Source organism: Apteryx rowi, unplaced genomic scaffold (assembly GCF_003343035.1).
Source record: "Apteryx rowi isolate R43461 unplaced genomic scaffold, aptRow1 scaffold_7, whole genome shotgun sequence".
Classification (NCBI taxonomy): Eukaryota; Metazoa; Chordata; class Aves; order Apterygiformes; family Apterygidae; genus Apteryx; species Apteryx rowi.
In genome coordinates, this window is record NW_020450982.1 from 8,123,476 (window position 1) to 8,142,288 (window position 18,813).

General features: G+C 34.7%; 2 protein-coding genes across 3 annotated transcripts in view; one reads left to right on the forward strand and one right to left on the reverse strand.

Annotated features, from left to right (window-relative positions):
- Positions 1–1,210: 1,210 nt before the first annotated feature.
- NEXN (nexilin F-actin binding protein) lies at positions 1,211–18,029 on the forward strand. 2 transcript variants are annotated; one of them, XM_026086755.1, is made up of 12 exons: positions 1,211–1,237; positions 2,536–2,727; positions 2,869–2,950; positions 3,037–3,185; positions 4,516–4,557; positions 5,675–5,869; positions 5,948–6,121; positions 8,511–8,696; positions 12,668–12,865; positions 14,245–14,466; positions 16,579–16,764; positions 17,255–18,029. In XM_026086755.1, exons 1-12 carry the CDS (start codon positions 1,211–1,213, stop codon positions 17,624–17,626), a joined length of 2,025 nt encoding a protein of 674 aa, XP_025942540.1. In that variant the 3' UTR covers positions 17,627–18,029. The 2 variants fall into 2 exon arrangements, with proteins under 2 accessions (XP_025942540.1, XP_025942542.1); XM_026086757.1 differs by lacking the exon at positions 2,536–2,727.
- The window catches only part of FUBP1 (far upstream element binding protein 1), a 42,556-nt gene continuing 27,395 nt past the window's right edge, over positions 3,653–18,813 (reverse strand). The window contains exons 22-23 of the transcript XR_003256842.1: positions 7,723–7,963; positions 3,653–5,729 (exon numbers count right to left, since the gene is read on the reverse strand). The gene's annotated coding sequence lies outside the window, so the exon portion shown is untranslated. The remainder of the gene's footprint in view (positions 5,730–7,722; positions 7,964–18,813) is intronic.

Here is an 18,813-nt window from a genome sequence, read left to right on the forward strand (position 1 = left end):
TTCCACAGGGAAAAAAAAATACTATCCCTCACATCCTTTGCCTAAATTCACTTTTTCTGTTCTTTCTTATTACTCACAGAGGACTATAGTAGTTCACGTTAGTAGGTAGAGGGCTTTAATGGTTTATTATTCGTTTGCCATAGCCTCACAAAATAATTGAAGAGGTGACACCTTGGGCCTAGCTTTGTTCTCTTGCACACCTAAGCAGTAGCAGGAAGAAGTGGCACTGCTGCTTTACCAGAGTGAACATTAGTGGGGAGATTTCTCCTTCTTCCCAGAAACTCTGATAGGCCTGATGATAAAAAAAAAAAAGGGCTTCACCCCAGCTTTTTAAGTGCTTTTTGATTAGTTTAATAAAAACAGTGTAATTCAAAATTTGAAATGCTGGTCTCTTGAAAAATGCAGTGCAAGTTCTAGCACACAATTAGATGATATAAACATTTTCTCTACGGTGTGTGTATGGCTCACTTAACTGTAATATTTGAGCACTTCATAGTTTTTAGCACTATTTATTACTAGAATAACACTAGGAGAAAGGAAAGCATTATTTTGTATTCATTTACTGGGTGAAGACCAGAGAGAGCAGCCAGCCTGGCTGAGAAGCAAGCGAGAGAATTCACAGGGGCAGGAATTTCAGTTGCGCCTCTGCAACGGTGCTAGGTGCCGCCAGGCCCGGGGCCACCCTTCCTCTGGCTCTGATGATGCTCCAGGCAGCCGGGGGGCTTTGGCCTGGGGCACTCTGCAAAGCTGGTGCGCCGTGAGCTCGCTGGCTTGTGCCCCAGACTGAAGCAGAGCGGCCGACGCACAGCACATTCCTTTCTGCCAGTGGAAGTATTGAGAAAAACAGTTTTGTAGCACTCCAGCCAGGTCAGCCGGAGCTTGGCACCAAGTTCTGATATATGCTTTTTTTTTTTTTTTTTAATGGAAATTAAAACCCAGTATCTAGGTCTATAATAGAGGAGCATGAATAGTGAATTGTAAGCTGTTTTTTTAATTATTGTTCCATATTTAGAACCTATTCTCATGTCTTTTCAAGAGCCACAAAGGACCAAATGAAACTGTGATACACTCACTTCAGCCTATACAAACTTATTTGCAGGAAGATGATTAAAGCATCAGTAAAGAAAACAATATAACTGCAACTGTTTCTTACAGGTAGAAACTGAAAGCAATCTTAAATATACCACGCGAAGATTGCAGTACAGTAACCATGAATGACATTGCACAGAAGACTGAGGTACGTACCAATTTTAAAATAATGAGTAATGTAGTAATTTACAAGTGATGCTTGCAAAAAGACAAAGAGCAGTTAAAAACACTTGTAAGAGGCAAACAGTTATGCTGTAAGTCCAGCTGGCAAGCATCAAATGGCCATTAGCAGAAAGACCTAGGAAAGTACTGAGAATGTACCCTGTTATTTTAAGATGATAGGCACTTGAAAGTAACTTAAGGAAGTTCATCAAATTTGATGGAATGTGTGAAATATGTTCTTACTGTTATTAAAAAACATGAAGGAGGAAGGCAAAATTAACAACATGTTAAGAAACATTAAATATTAAAAGGGAGCGAGAAAATTCAGGGTAACATTTTCATCTAACTATAAAATTTAAATATTAAGTTACTTAAAGTATTTCTTCTACCTAAAGATTCACTGAACAACAGGAACAAAAGCAAATACATTATTACACTACCCACTGTTAGTTTAGGTGGAAAACATGAAAGAGGGAATGTTTTCAGCCAGTTTTCTCAGCGCTACTGTACTGTATTTCTGTAGTCATTACAGTAAAGAGAGACAAAACCTGAAGTATTTCTGAAAAGTGGGTACCTCTCTTCCTACTTGGAACCAAATCACACAGATTCAGTATTGGCAAAGAACTATTCATTAGCTGTATCAATATCAGATTCCTGTGTGTCCAGTGATCTTGACACATTACAGCATATAATCACTGGACCTCTGAATTTCTCTAAATATTAAAAAAAGTAAGTATATAAAGTATGTGAGGTTTCAAATGAAATAGTACTATTTTTTAAAAAACATATACAAATGTCTAAGAGTTGCAGAAGAAAATACACATACTTACAACTTACATCTATGTCTTTATGCTTATTTTAAACATGGAGTTACAGGCAGGTGGGCTCTTCTGTTTTTGCTGTCAATGCTTATGATTCCAAATCTATATAGAATATATATTATATATAATTTTTAAAGCTGTAGAAACTAAAAGTGTACATGCACATAGTTCATGGGCTTAGTTACCTGTCTATTACAATTACATAATAGCCTAAGTTTAATCAAAGGCTCAAAGTTTCTTTGTTTGGATTTTTTTTTAGTATTTATTGCTATTTAATTGAATAAATACAATGAATATATATTAAGATGCTTAATGGATGATGGCTAGTGGCACAAACTTCATAATCCCAAATGCACTTCTGTTTTATGTTCTTACATTCTTTCTAATCCAGTCTATAAAAAAAATTTCTATCCATCTGTTTCAACTTTCTTTTTATCTTCATTTCTTCTTTATCTTCACCAAGATTCTGCTTTCTTCATCTAAACCCGTCCAAAAATCCTATGTGCCCAAGCTTCACAAGGGTGATGTAAAGGATAAATTTGAAGCTATGCAGAAAGCAAGGGAAGAAAGAAATGAAAGGCGATCTAGAGATGAAAAGCAAAGAAGAAAAGAACAATATGTTAGAGAGAGAGAATGGAACAGGAGAAAGCAGGAGGTTATTTTCTTTGCAAATATTTTGTGTTATGTTAATATTCAATGTTATATGTGACAATCTTTTCAAATTATTTTAAGACTATAATAGTGAAATTTTATCTAAGGTATAAAGACAGCTTACTTTCTGTATTTAATCAACTAGATGAAAGAACTACTTGCATCTGATGAAGACGATGATGCAAAATCATCTAAAATAGAAAAAGGTTATGTTCCAAAGCTGATAGGTAAGAGAGGCACAATTTTAAAAGCCACACAACTCATTACTTAAGTGTTAGATCTAACTATTGAATTGTGCATTTCATATTCACAGGAACTGTTAAAGGCAAATTTGCAGAAATGGAGAAGCAAAGGCAAGAAGAAGAAAGAAAAAGAATGGAAGAGGAAAGAAAGCGCAGAATTGAACAGGATATGATTGAGAAAAGGAAAATTCAAAGAGAATTGGCAAAAAAAGCACAGGAGGTATGTTTTTCTGATCAAAATAGTAAGGACATAATTATAAACAACAAAACACAAGTACAAAGTTTTGTATCAATCAGCAGTTCTAAAGATTTGGTCTTAGGTTTCTGATTGTAGTAGTATACAAGGGATATGCTGGATAGGATGGAATCAGGGAAGAAAGTGAAGATGAAGATTGTCTGAGTAATATTTAGAGTAACAGTTTTTTAAAATACTGAGCTTGAGTTATAGGTGAAACCAGGCAGGCATAAACCTGGTAGAAATGTAAACAGGGTGCAATGTCATATGCATAGAAGAGTTCATAGAATTCAATAAAAACTAATTTGAAAATGTTTTTTGTATTGTACCCACTCTTATTTTAGGCAATTCTTGCTTTTAAATTAGCGAATACAGTTCACTAGTAGATGAACTGAGGCAAGTAAACAGAAATGGGAAAAAGGCATAAGTACACAAAAAGGAGATGATGCTAATTCAGTTAAATCACAGTGATCATGTTTTATTCTTTTATCACTTTAGGAATCGTTACATATGTATGTGAACAGGCTCCCACTTTTGTTGATACCAATGAAGCAAATTGTCTTTGCAGAATTCTGTATTCGGGTATCATATTTAATTCCTTCTGCAATTTTCTTCAGTGTTGCAAATTCTGCAGTGAGAGTAAACATCTAATGACAGACCAGAACCATAAGCAAATTTTACAAAAGACAGTACTTAATCTAGGTTTGTTTTTGTTCTAAGAGAAGGCATTTTTCAACAAGGACTTGGATAATATTTTCTACTAAGACTTTTAACATGGTTAAAACTGTACTTTTAATAGGAAATATATCTTGTATAAATTTAATCTACTTTGAAAGGCAGAAGTACCTAATGTAGAATTTTATGAAGTGCGTTAGTTTTAGAAAGTAACTGTTATATAGAGACACTAATATGAAAAAATATACAAATAGGCTTTTTGCAGGGAGTTGAGTCAAAGACAGACAATGTCACTTAGCTCAGAAATAATGATTTTGCTTTAACTTTTTACACAATTATGGAATGTTCACACAAGGAACAGACATCTAAAGTACTTTTCTCAGTTTATCACCAAAGTGCTAAGTGTTCTTAAGGGTGCTTTCCAGGATGATGTTTTGGTGTCATGTCCCCCCACTGTCCTCCCATTACCTCATTTATCTGAAGTGTTCCAACATAATGTAAAGGTTCAATCATTAAAATCTCTTGTGAATGTAAGTGCTACATACATATCACTGATACAAACAGAATTTCCAGTTTTATGTTTGCAAATCTAAGGCAAAGAGCCAAAGTAATGTAATCATATGAAATTCTCATTTAATAGATTGATGACTTAAACAATACGGGAACTGAATCAGGAGCAGAGGTAATCAGATTTTTTTAAAGAAACATTCACCTACATTTTTATTCACTTTGTTTTATTATGGTAACATGGGCTGGGAAAAAAGGGGCACACATTTTTAATATTCAACCAAGGAGCTAAGAACTTTTTAAAGCATACAGAAGTGTGTTTGAGATCCGTTTATTTAAGTTTGAAATAGAGTCTAAAGTGTGAATAATGTGTGGTCAGGAGAGTTAGACATCTAAAACTTAAATATTCAGAGCCACCAGAATGATTTGAGGCCTACTGGCAATGACTCTCTAAATCTTTTTGCTTTGAAAAGTATTATTTTAAAGCTCTTTGCCTTAAGCTTGAAATTAAAAGAGGATTCTGTCAATATAGAGGTTTGAACACCTTAGTCAACTGCTTAGTCAATTCTTTTTTTCTTTTCTTCTTTTTATTAAAAATTAATTCAACATAAGGTTTTGGATTTTAAGTTTTGCAAATAAATGTTTTATTTCAAAAAAGCTAGGCCCAAAGGTCCTATAGTCTTTCACTAACACAAGAAAATCATGTTTCTACTAAAGTTTGGAGAAAAAAAATAACATTAATTTTAAGTTATTTGACAGTATCCCTCTTCATCATGGTATTTTGTGAAAAATTTGGGTGAAATATATTATGGCAAATAAGTTGTAAAAATAGTTTTGAAGCAGCAAAATGCTTCAAAAACAAGTTAGTTTGACAAATTACATATTCCTCTCTAGAACAACAAGCATATTTTAACACAGTGTATCCCTTACATAATAAACACAAGACTAGAAGTGGAGCATAGGTACAGTTGTTATGTATTCAAAATTTCACCTCTTCTCCAAACCACAAATATTTATAAAGAGCATTTAATGAAAATATGTACAGAAGTTAAGGAGTTTGCTGGCAGTCATGTTTAAAATATAACTCATTCTTGATGTTCTTCAGATATTACAAGAAAACTAGTGACTGTCACAGGCAGATGAGTTTTATTCTTGTCATTAATACTCAATACAAGTATTCTGTTGGAAGCTTTGGTGCACACAGGTAAAAATGGCAATTTCATTAGAAATGAGTCTGTCTAGAAGTCAAGTGTTATCAAAATATCATAAATATATATAATCTTTTTGGACAGGAAGGGGATGATTCACTGCTGGTTACAGTAGTGCCTGTAAAACCCACCAAAACACCTGGAAAGATGAAAATAAACTTTGAGAACATAGGAAAAGAAAGAGCAGAACAAACACAAAGAGAGGATGAAGAAAAGCAGCTAAAATATGAGAAACATAAACAACCCCTTAAAGAAGCCAAGTGCCTTTCATTTGTCATGGTAAACCACTCATCTAAAAATTCCTAAGAAATAAAGATCTACTATTTAAAATATAACTATTTCATTTTTCTTACACAGAGTGAAAACACAGATAATGAAACACAAGAGCCTCTTTCTCCTGGTAAGCTGAAAGTAACATTTGAAGAACTTGAAAGACAAAGACAGGAAAACCAAAGGCAGCAAGCAGAGGAAGAAGCAAGACAGCGTTTAGAAGAGGAAAAACGTGCCTTTGAAGAAGCTAGACAGCAAATGGTAAATAGTTGTTTTGTTCATGTTGTTACAGAATTTCACATAGGATACGCCTTCACATTCTTTCCTCTGATTACTCTTATTATTAATTTTTATTTCAATCTGTCAAGGAATTTGAAAATTGTATTATCACTAACTTTAAAATATATGTTTTTGACCTTAGTTCTAATTTAATAACCATACTGGCATAATTCTTTAGACAATCTTTTAGTAAAACCAGGAAACTTATGTTTTTAAATTTGCTGGCAATCTTACCAGTTTTTATATATAAATGCTGTAGTACCTTAAAATATAGGTCCTGCAGAAGAAAATTAGTTTTCTGTTTTGCTCTTAAATAGTACTTCAGATGTTTCAGTAACTTGTTTTTGGTGAAAACATTCTGTAGTAACAGAATGCTACTTCTTATTCCCATATTTATGTTTTAAGTATGACACATAAGTACATCAGTTACAACTTTCCTCTTACAAAAATAGGGAAGACAGACATATCAGCTCTTTTGTATGCAGTGGTATGAATAACCASATAGTAGAAATTACTACATTAGGCCCCAAATTATGAGAAATGGAACTCATCTTGTTTTGTATTACATGCAAAACTGCCTCCATATGTTCTTTATCATAAGCCAGACTTATTTTAGGTCAACTATAGTTTGTTCTTTGATCATATTAGATGAATCATATACTTAGTATTTATATTAGCATAAGATACACCAGATAGTTTAGTTCTGTTTTTCCTTATTTCATCATATTCTATTTCCAAAAATATTCTTTGGAAGTTCTATATTTAAATGTCTTTTCTCTGTACAGTCCTAATCACTATGATTTTGTTCTTTCACATAAAAGAAGGATTAATGAGTTTTGGACTTCCATGTCTCATGAAATCTTTAAAGATACTATTTCTAGGAATTTGTTAAATTTTAGCTTTAAAAAGAGCAGCTTAATTATGAGTGAACATTCCTGGACAAACAGCTCAAGGTCGCACTCTAGATGACTGTATATTACAATAGCCGTAACAAAAAAATTTAATATTCTAAAAAACAAACAAAAATCAACAAAAAAATCCTACCCCCAAAAAGCCCAGAACCCCGAAACACTGAGATTCTCAACAGATCCAAATTGGGAGGGTTCTAGGTTTAGGTAGGTGCCAAAATTACATTTCATTTTATTTTATATATATATTTTTGGTAAACTACCTAACCTTTCCAAACCAATAACCTTGACATTATGTCAATTTTTTTTTTTGGGGGGGGGGGGGAGAAGGGAAGGGGAGGAAGAAAGGGTGCTAGTGAAGAAGAGGGAGGAAAAGGAAGGAGAAAGAACTTTAGAATTCTAATTAAAGTTTTGTTCCCATCTCCCACCCTCATGTACACATTTATTTACCAAATAATATAGAAGAGTGAAAGTTGAACGAATTTATAAATTCTGTATATAAAAAACAAAACCAAGACCCCCCTCCTCCAGTCTTTTTATATTATGCAGTTTCAGCTGATATCAGTGGTTGTCACAGTTTGAAGTTAAAAGTTTTCTTTCTTTTAATGCCTTCTTCTCCCCCTGTGAATTCCAAATACATGGTTTCTGTAATTCCCCTAACTGTGTCCAACATACCAGTCCCATGGCTGCTCGCAGTATGCAGAAATCTGGAATATCAATACCTCAGCAGTTCACAGTCARTTTCCTCCATTAACAAATAAAATCTGAGATGTTTTCTAAGGATGGTTCTTTCTTTTATTCTTGATTGCAGTTTGCAAATCACAGGCTTCTCTTAGCAGATAGTGTCTACTGGAGGCAAGCCACAGTGAAGAGACTCGCATATCTCACTTCCCTTTCTTCACTGATGATTAAATGTCTAAGAAGAAAAGAAGCAACAATGTCAGTTTGGACTAATAACAAACTGTTAATCAATTTAGCTTTTCTATAAAACTCTACAGCATTTTTTCAACTCATAAGTAAGTGCACCAGGGAAAACTATCTATATGCAAATAAAAAGACTCCATGATAAAGGTCTATGAAAGTGATGTAAAGAAAGTGAATAGAGACTGATTGTTCAGTCAATGACCCAACCCTGAAACCATAAAATAGATAATTGTTTAGCCTTTTCCTGATAACACATTGTTCTTTGAACCAGGCCTTCAACCAATATTAAAAAAACTATAGAAGTTATGTATTGGATTCTGAACTGTATTTCTCAAGGGAATTGCATCTCCCTCCCTCTGGCTAAAACGAAGACAAAAAGGTTTCTTATAGGAACCAAACTATTGATGTATTTTCCCCCAGAAGAAAAAGCATTTATAGAAGATCAGAATGGAATTCACAGAGTATTTATTTAGTACAGAGAATATTTTTATATTTGGGTAGGGCTTTTCTATTTTTTTTTTTTCCCCTCTTCTCTAAAGATAAATGAAGGTGCTGATGAGGAATCTGAAAATTCTGTTAAGGAATTCCGTCCTGGTAAACTCAAACTCAGTTTTGAGGAGATGGAAAGACAGAGGAGAGAAGAAGAAAAGAGGAAAGCAGAAGAAGAAGCAAGACGACGCATAGAAGAGGAGAAAAGGGCATTTGCTGAAGCAAGAAAGAATATGGTATAGCATTTTGATTAGTAAATGTTTTCATATTTTTCTTGAGTCTCCATACTGAACTAGAAAAAAAGCTCTAGGAAAAGATGCAGTTGAAAATGTGTTTTAATTCCTTCATTAATTAAACTTACTAACAGGTAGTGGGGACTGAATCAAGTTAGGTTACCAAAAAACACYACAGAACATCTCTTCTCACAGCAACACTAGAAAGGATATCAAACAACATAATCAAAAACAGATATTGTTTCCAGTTAAGTGTTACGCTAGATGAAACAAACTTGTAGAACACACTGTCTTCCCAAGGAGGGTTTTTTGCCTTTTTTTGTTTAATTCCTTATCTTTAGCTCCATTTTTATTTCTTCAAATTAATCTCCCTACCTTTAAGGGTGTCCACCAATCAGCAATTACTAGCTGAAGCATAATTAATGCCATATTGGAAAAGTTCTCATTGCAAGTACAAATTCTACGGTCATCTGTGGCCTATTAGGAAGGAAAAAATTGAGAAGGCTGAACTCACCTAATTGATTATTAGGTTTCATTGCTTGGTCAGGGAAACGTTAAAAAGCAGCAGCTTGCACTGAATTTAGAGTTAGGGCAATTCTTAATATGGTACTTTGGTCTGGAAATTGCTTAGATGAATACAGATCCCTGTGATTATTCAGTAACTTTATTTTTTATTGTATTTTTCATGCTTATTCCAACAGCTTCAAGTTTTAGCAGGCTTTGGGGAATTAGCTAGCCTCTTATTGGTGGATGTTAGAAAACTTGGTATTAGATTAGACAAATACCAGTTATAAATAAATATTGTTGGTTTCAAAATCAAGTGCAAGACATACCATACAGAGCTGTAGGATAACCTGCCCACCTGGTGCTCTCTTTCTACACTTCTGCCTGTGGTTTTATTCAGAAAGACCAACAGCATGTCTAATAAAATTATTTTCTTCAGAATTAAAAGCAATGGCTGTGGAGTAGATTAAAGTTTTGTATGAAAGATTTACACTGCTAACAGTGCTCCCTCTGGCTGAAAATTAGGCCAAAGACAAGGCCTCTACTCTGAAAGTCTACTCAGACAAACTGCTAGGCAAACTTATACTTGATATTGTACCAGTAAGGAATGATGTAAGATAAGGTCTGTGATCCGTCCACACCTCCAAAAAGAGGGAAAAGAAATCAGATGCTTAAACCTCTAGGGAAAAAAAAACAAAACTGCCAAACTTCTGTCGTTACAATCTTTATGAAAAGTCAGCAGACAATTCAAGGAGAGCAAAGAAATTACATGCCGTCTTCTGCTTTGTGCTGCCTTCTTGCAAATCTTTCTCCCTTAGTTTAGCATGAGCCTAAGTAAGTATCCAAGCAAGAAGAATCTCTCACTGATTAAACAGGGTTTAATCCATTAGATGCAGCATGGAGTCCGCAACTGCACTATTAACAGCAGACACTGAAGATGTTTAGTAATCCAGAAAGTTAACTGAAAAGTGTATTTTCAGCATATTCACTTGAAAATTGTCTGCTAATTAGCATCCTGAATATGAACTCTGCACTCTCTATTGCTTGTAACAGCTTTCCCTCCTGTTCACCATTCACCAGATCTACACAATGTAACAGATGTGCACAGATGTGCTTTTGAGTATTTTAAGAGTGCATCAGGCATTTCTTCCAGAAGCACTAAAAGCTCATATGTAAAAATCTATTCTCATTTAAGCATTTAAATTAAGACATTTTTAGAACCTTCTGCATATTTATTCATTTTAATTCAATTTTGAAACTATATACACAGAAGTGATAATACCACTGCTAGAAACACAAAAGCCACCTTCACCTCTTTGTGAAAGGATCTCCCTACTTCATAGTTTCTTCTGCAACATCCATAATTCCATGCTTCCCACCAACTCAATCACTTTCAGAATGAAGCCTTCATCTAGCATCACTGCCAGTCTTTCTGTTAAAGAGCTTGCATGAAGAAACCTGTCTTAGTATGAACAAAAATCCATTCTACTTTGTATCAACCACTGTTTGCCCACTGAAAATTGATTCATGGTGCTACAAAAAAATGGCTATTTATTACAGAATTGTTTCCCACTGTCATCTAATATCAAACTGCAGAACTAACCACAAGGGTTATGCATCATACAATTTCACTCATTTTTCCCCCCCGTGCTTTTAACCACCAATAGGTTGGCTTACTGTCTTTTCATAGCTTACTAACATTGATTCAAAAAATACAGGGCAGACAGATAGAAAAGTGCTAACTCATATGCACAGCATTTTTTTAGTTTACAAATATGTGCATTAGTAAAGTTTGAATTACTGCTTTTCCTATCCAGTTAGGTTCTACATCTTTCTGAAGCAATAAGCATACCAACTAATGCATCATCAGCAAAAAATTTTCATGTTTCTTCACTGATTTAGCTATAGTTAGCTCTGAAAAATATGCAGCTATGCATATCCCATTTTCATTAAGGAAATATTTTACCGATTTATTTTTGACTCCACTTCCTGACAATTTCAACAAATACCTTTGTATTATGCAAAACAAATGAAGAATGGAAGGAATGGTGGGACTGAACTCCAGCTGTAAGCTTAACTACTCATGGGGAAGATGTGAAGGAAATCTGTGGTGACTAGCAGTAGGAGAGAGGTTGGGCCAAAAACCTGAAAGAGCCACGACAAAAAAAAAAGGGTATGGGGCAAAGTCCATCAACAAGATGGCAGCACAAACGAAGATGGCATGAACATGAGTGAAAAGTGAGAGTTACACAGGCAGTGAGCAACAATACATGGGGAACTGAAAAGTGAGTGCAAAAGAATCTTTTAAAAAACACTTGTGTATTTTCTGCTTCTTTACAATGTTAGTCAAAAAATTTTCTCAAATGAAAGTCTTGCTCATTTAATCCTTTCTAGCATTTGTTTGATAACTACTGTTGGGGATGCTTTAAGGCAAATTTGACACTGCAGTGTTTGTAATATCTGTCCTCATTGCACATTTTCTACAGACTCTTCTGTAGATTTGTTGAGATAATCTCTGTTAATAGGATAATAGAAGTTTTCATAGTTACATGCACAAATGCACATTTAGGATGTATCTTATCAAGAAGTTACTTTAAAAGCCTTCTGCATAACTCAAAGACAGACTGTCATGCTACCTGGCCATTTTTATAACATATCACCTAATGTCTTAGTAATGCTTTATTTCAACAAATTCAGTCTGATTAGGTATTTGTTCTTACAATTTCTGCTCTTGAAAATGATTACAAGGGCCTTTCCTGGGCCATAGTATTTTCTTATGGATTAAACTACAAAAAAAAGCAAACTGCTCATACACAGTAACCACCAAAGCCCAGCCCTACTCTTTAGCCTGAGAAAAGGACGGGGAAAGAAGGAAAACTTTGCTCCTATGTTGTACAACACAATAAACTGCCAACATAATTTGGTATATTCAGTTTGTGCATAAAAAGTTTCTTGTAGGAAATTCTGTTCCATTATGCTTATTGGGAATACTAATATGTCAGAGTTAAAAAAAAAAATAGGAACATAATGCAGTTTGTTTAGAAAAGAAGATTACAGATGTTTGTACTGCAGTGTTAAGAGCAATGACATGTTTATACACAAGCATTTTATCTAATGATAGTCTGTAAGGTAAACAGGAGTGAATTGCTTCAGGTCCCAAAGCTACATTTAGAGGACATCTCTCTATCATCTTGCAAAGAGGACTGCATTTGTATAAAAAAAGGGGGGGGGAGGGTTAAAGTAGTTTATTATTGTAACAAAAGAGCCAAAATCAAAGATAACCTCCTGCAACTCCACCCCTGCAAATGTTAGAGAAAGAAGTTTAACACTGTCATACCATAGCTTATTTCACTGTGTCAGAAGTGGCCAAATGCTTGGTTAGCTTTACATACTAGAAGTGTCTGAGGAATGCTGTGATTTCATCACAAGTCCCTTCAGGATGCATCATTAATTATCTGAATTTCCAGCAGGTGCTGGATGATGAATCACCAGAAATGTTTAAAACCATTTCTCAAGAATCTCTCATACCTGGTAAACTGGAAATTAATTTTGAGGAGTTGCTGAGACAAAAAATGGAAGAAGAGAAAAGACGCACAGAAGAGCAGCGTAGGCAAAAGTTGGAAATGGAAAAGCAAGAATTTCAACAGCTGAGACAGGAAATGGGAGAGGTCTGTACAACAAAAATGTTAAGCATCCTCTGAATAAAAATGTAATAGCTCAAAGTTTACAATTGTAACGGAAAATTCCTTGTATAAGGAATTTTAAATCAATACTTTCATTCTTACTTGAAAAGAATGGAAAACGGGAAAAAAAAAGACTTAAAATATACCATTGTGTATAAGATTTTTAATCACTAATCCACTAGGAAAATATGCTTTTATCCCTTAGCACCCTTTAAGTGAAAACATAAAATTTCAGATTTGTGATTTTACCTTTTTTACTGTGAATTCTGCATATTCTACTGTATCACTAAAATGATTATTTACAGTTTTTGGAGAATACAAACATCTAGTTCACCCTAAATCAAAAGCAATACTCTTACCTTTGTTAATTTTTTTTTCCAGTATTTTTTTTCAGGGAAATGTAGTGTTATGTAATTAGGAAAGAATTACAGTGGCCCCAGGTTGTTACCAGTCACTGTATCAAGGGTTTGGAGACTGTCACAGTGGATTTTAAGAATCACATGCGATTTGCTTTGCATACCAAATGGCTAAAACATCACATTCATGAACTTCACACTTCAATTTGATTTGTTTGTGGGTGGCAATTCTAATAATATTATTCACTTGTGAATGTTAATGAGAAACACAGTTTTATTATCATTATTATTTTTCTTTTTAGAGAGGCTAGTGTGGGTAATAAGGGCTCCAGCTTGTGAACTTTCAAGTAGATTTTGGATTACATCCTGGGGAAGAAGGGAAAGACAGGGACATCCAACTAAATGTATATACATCTGTCAGAGGTAATAAAGAGAAAGAGGGAGAGGAATAAAATATCAACAATTACAGCATCAGACATGGTTCAACTACAGGATCCAGAACTGTCACTTGCAGTTTCCCAGCCATAACATCCTGAAATCTCTTTTGCCTCTTACTGCATATAAAACAAACAAACCAACCAACCCTAGGTTTATGTTTAACAGAGTGGCTGTATTTTAAAAAACTATTTCATAGCATATTGCAGTAAGTCAGAGAGGTGAATTATGGATCTAGGACAACTTTAAGAGCGTTGTGGTGCTGGGTGTCTGATTTTCTGAGTCCGAAGTGGTTTATTGACAGGGCAATCCTTGAATAAAGGGTTCATTCAAGAACTTTTACTGAAGCAAGATATTTTGAAGTCTATCTAGTTTAGAGGTGATAAGGAAATTAGAAGATTTAGGGGGAAGAAAAAAAATTAGAGGGGAAAGATATTCTTGCTGAGAGACTCAGAATACCTCCAAGCTAAGAGAATTATTTAAGTATATTAAGCTACACTTATTTGTGGGGAAAACAGGTAGTAAAAATAACCTGGACATTTTTGATCTTCACCTTTTGTAATTTCTGAACAGCTAGAAGAGGAGTCTGAAACTTTTGAATTAAGCAAAGAATATGAAGAATTAATGAAGTTAAAAAGAAGTGGCTCTATTCAGGCAAAGAACTTAAAGAGCAAGTTTGAAAAAATAGGACAATTGTCTCAAGAAGAAATACAGAAAAAGATTGAAGAAGAGCGAGCTAAGAGAAGAGCAATGGATGAAGAAATAAGAGAAAGGGAAGCAGAAAAATTTCAAGAGGTAAGTTGTATTCTGTATACATAATGATGACCTTCAACAGAGGCTTGTAATCACAAAGATCTTCATCCTCAAGAGTAAACTTAACTAGGAGACTGATGACCCCGGAGTGAGTAGTGCTTTTTTTTTTAAAGTTTGCTGTGTTTCCAAAATTATTCTCTCCTTGCTTTCCTGTTCCCTCTTTGAATGTGTGAGAAAATCTCACCTCAGTGTCCCTCAGGGAAATTACCATCGGTTTATTGTCAGTCATCTGCTCAGGCAGATATCTGTTTTCTACTTCAAGTCCTCAGTTCAGCATTTTAACAACTTAAACCTGCCAGTCCAACAGATTGAACATTCATGTTTAAGAGTTTATGTGCTACTAACAGGCACCTAAATTGCTTGTCCTTCTGAACTCATATTCATTCTCCATTGTATGAATTAAAAAACAAACAGCACTACCATTTACAGATCAAGCCCTTGCCCTTTTTAAGGTCAGGGAGAGGGTCTTGTTTCTCAGGGTACAGCAGGGAAGTATGCCTGCTATCAACACTTCCGATAGGAGCCCCTTATTTTTTCAGAGGGGGAAACGAGATGGAGCTATCTGTTTAACCAATAAGTCAACACTGTCCTCTGTAACCCAAAACATGGTTGTTGCATGAAAGCTCATGTGTTCATCTGGCAGTACAGGAAACTTGTAACAGTGATAAGACTTATCCGAACCTCATTCTGAGCCACATCCACAGTACTCCATCACTTCATATCAGCTCAAAGCCAGTGTTTTATTTTGATCTTTTCATTTAGTGACTGACACTGTAATTATGCTTCTATAAGGTCAACCTGTGTAGGTGTTGAAGCTGCTACAACATTGTGGCATAAAAATCAAGTCACTGAACACTCATTTTTAGAGACATACCATTGCCACAAGAGAGAATTTAACTTATATATGCACATAAGTCTTTAAAAAGTATTTTTCTACCTAACATTGATACTGTCTTTTTTCCTACTCTCTACACCTGCAAATAATTCCAAGCATATTAAACTGGTTATTCTCCAAAAAGGGAGCATGAGCCTAATTAACACCTAAGAGACAAAGTATCCACAAAATAACCATAAATAAAATAGTTCTTTCATTATAAAGGTCTGCTTTTCAAGACCACAAGTAAATAGGCAAAGGAGCTCAAGTAGAGGAGCTTATATGACCTAATCAACAAAGGGGCTTCCAGGACACCAAGTTCTCACACAGCAATATGAAAAGGAAGGAAAACCAAGTGCCATATCTCAGTAGCAACATGATACTAAGAAGAAGTAAGCAAAAAATAGAATTTTTCCTGTTGCAGGAAAATGGAGGATCACAGCACAGGTCTGTATTTTTTCCCCTGTTGTACAAGGAGAAAAACTCCTACCTGCTTTGTAAAATTACCATTAGAAAAAAAAGGCATGAGAATTGTGAAAAAGTCTGAGAGGATTTATTTTGCAAAAAAGAGAAAAGGGAGAAACCTACCAGAATAAGCATCCTTTCTCAAAACARTAAAGTATACAGTGTGCATGCAGGACAATTCATCTTAGTCCTTTACAACAGTCCTGCCAGAAGTGGCAGAGTTTTTAAAAACCTCACTGTTTTTTCCTTAGCTTATTAAGTTTTCTTTTTACCATATCATAATCTCTTCTGTATTTAATCTAAAGTTCCAGTTGAATCCAAAATAAAAAGTTACTTCTATGGTGGTATGACTGCTTACCACTGATATGCTGCAATCAAGAATGGGATCTTCTAGAAACATGTCTGAATTTGCAGTGACATGTCTGACTCCGCAGTGTAGGATTCCTTTCATGCAATTCCAGTGTTCCTTGCATCCACAGTTTGCAGAATCAGTCATGAAACCAACTGGTTTTAGAAATACTCCTCACCAAAACATTAGACTAAGGTTCATCTTTCCTTGAAATGTCTCAGCATCTCACAACTCGGGATCAACTATTAGGAGACTTGATTTTAAATAAACCTGACATTAAACAAACCTCTGGAAAAAACAGGACTCCAGGCAATTTAGCTCCGTTGAGTAAGAACTACTGTCCTACTGAACTAGTTTTATTCTCATGTAAATTCAAAGGTAATAAATAATTTTTATTCTTTGCAAGGATGATGAGGTAGATGTGAGACCAGCCAAGAAATCAGAGGCTCCATTTACTCATAAAGTAAACATGAAGGCCCGTTTTGAGCAAATGGCAAGAGCCAGAGAAGAGGAAGAACAGAGAAGAATTGAAGAACAAAAATTACTACGCATGCAGTTTGAACAAAAAGAAATTGATGCTGCATTACAGAAGGTATAGATTACAAAGTACCTTTTATTCATAGCTAAGTGTCTGTTAACTTAGTGAAATATGTTTAAACATCTAACTGAACAGCACTGATAGCAACGATGCCAGAGGTGTGAAAGACACATTGTACTGCTTTTAAAAACTGCTGTGGATTGCTGCACTAATGTAAAATTGCTTTTCATGTTTGCACATATTCTTCAAGAGTAGGAGAGAGAAATACTGCAAAGAAAGTGGATCTTTTCCTTTGAGTAGTCTGAAAAGGGAAAATGTATATTCATGCCTGTATTTTTCCCTAGATTCTGGCCTCATTAAAATCCATTTTCCACAGAATTTACTGCCTGTTCCATTTCAATTCAATGCACTGTTATCCAGTGAGTTTAGTGCAGCATCTCCCTTCTCAGAAACACAAGAGCTTTTCTGTAATCAAGTACATATTACTAGTATTTATGTTGCTACTTCCACTTTAAGTGTTCTAAATCAAATTATTTTAAAACAGAAAAGGGAAGAGGAAGAGGAGGAGGAAGGAAGCATTATTAATGGTTCTACTTGCGAAGATGAGGAGGATCAAGCTCGATCTGGAGCTCCCTGGTTCAAGAGGCCACTAAAAAACACATCAGTTGTTGATGGCGAGCCAGTGAGATTTACTGTTAAAGTTACTGGGGAACCAAAACCCGAAGTCACTTGGTGGTTTGAGGGCGAAATGTTGCAGGACTCTGAGGACTACCAGTATATTGAAAGAGGAGAAACCTATTGCCTTTATTTGCCAGAAACCTTCCCAGAAGACGAAGGGGAATATATGTGTAAAGCAGTCAACAACAGAGGCACATCTGCTAGCACCTGTATTCTCACCATTGAAAGTAAGAGTTAATATTTTAATTTGCTTAATAATTTTCAAGTACTCTTCTTGCCTCTTTCCTATCATGAAAAAAAATTAATCTTTTTCTTAACCCTTTTATTTTCTAGCTGATGACTACTAATGCTCTACTTTAGCTGGAACCTTTCTTCCTCTCAAATCTTTCTTATTGCATCATCTCTCTTTCACTGACAGGGCCAACTAAAGCAAGCAAGGAAATGCATTGAGTTGTCATTTCCTGCATCAGATAAAATAATCTTCAAACTGTGCAAGTGTCTAGGTTCCTTGATCATATGAAATTTAATATTAAAGGCTAAAAAGAAGAAATCAATAAAGGAAAAAAAAATCAATAAAGGAAAAAGCCAAATTATCATAGTGCTCCCACATTTGAAGACCAACTATTGTGTAATAGTATAAATCTAAATACACAATCAGGAAACTTGTGTAGTAGTATAAAACTGCTGGTATATTCTGCATGAACACTAAATATTTGAGCCATTTTACTTTATCTCAGAAGCACTGAACTGAAAAGGAAATACTTTTTGGTGGATTAAAAGAAAAAAAAAAGACACCAAACCCCAGTGTATTATTTCTAAACAATAAAAGATTATATAACTGCTTACGTTTGTCGTTTTGTTTCAAACAGCATTAGTTTTTTAATACAGACTTGCATTGAAATCATTAGGCTGTGATCAACCTATGCAGTTGCTAATCCAAAAGTAAACACAGTCTCAGTAAGGTTTGCAGTAATCTCTAGAGTATTAAAATTCACCTATAAGAAAAAAAATCTATTTTTTCCACTACTAAAAGATACATGAACAGTTGGTGACAAAATATGGGCCAGTCATAGTGATTTTCATAGAAACTAAGCTTTAAAATAGAAGTATTACACGAAAGTGCCCAGTTTTTCAACCTTCATTCTCTCTTGTTGCAATATTTATTGCTGCATCTCTAAACTTTGTCTGCTTAAGTCTAGCATACTATTTTTCTCTAAGACCTCTTAATATCAGTGCTAATGCCATTGTGCCTAATATCTAAACGGTTCAACCTAGGCTTCTGTAAGTTCTTTTACAAAAGACAATCAAAATCTTAAATTGAAGAACACATGTACAGCATTAACATATGACAGAGGAAGTTGCAGCAAATACGTAGTCACTTCAAAAATGATTTTAAGAGGTTTTACTATGACTAAATCTTCTGAC

What these genes read in the sequence shown, in the direction of transcription:
- NEXN (XM_026086755.1), top strand. Translation starts at nt 1,211, where the DNA reads ATGAATGACATTGCACAGAAGACTGAG. An exon ending in TGGCAAAAAAAGCACAGGAG is followed by an intron (nt 3,186 to 4,515) that starts GTATGTTTTTCT and finishes CTCATTTAATAG; the next exon opens with ATTGATGACTTAAACAATAC. An exon ending in AGTGCCTTTCATTTGTCATG is followed by an intron (nt 5,870 to 5,947) that starts GTAAACCACTCA and finishes TTTCTTACACAG; the next exon opens with AGTGAAAACACAGATAATGA.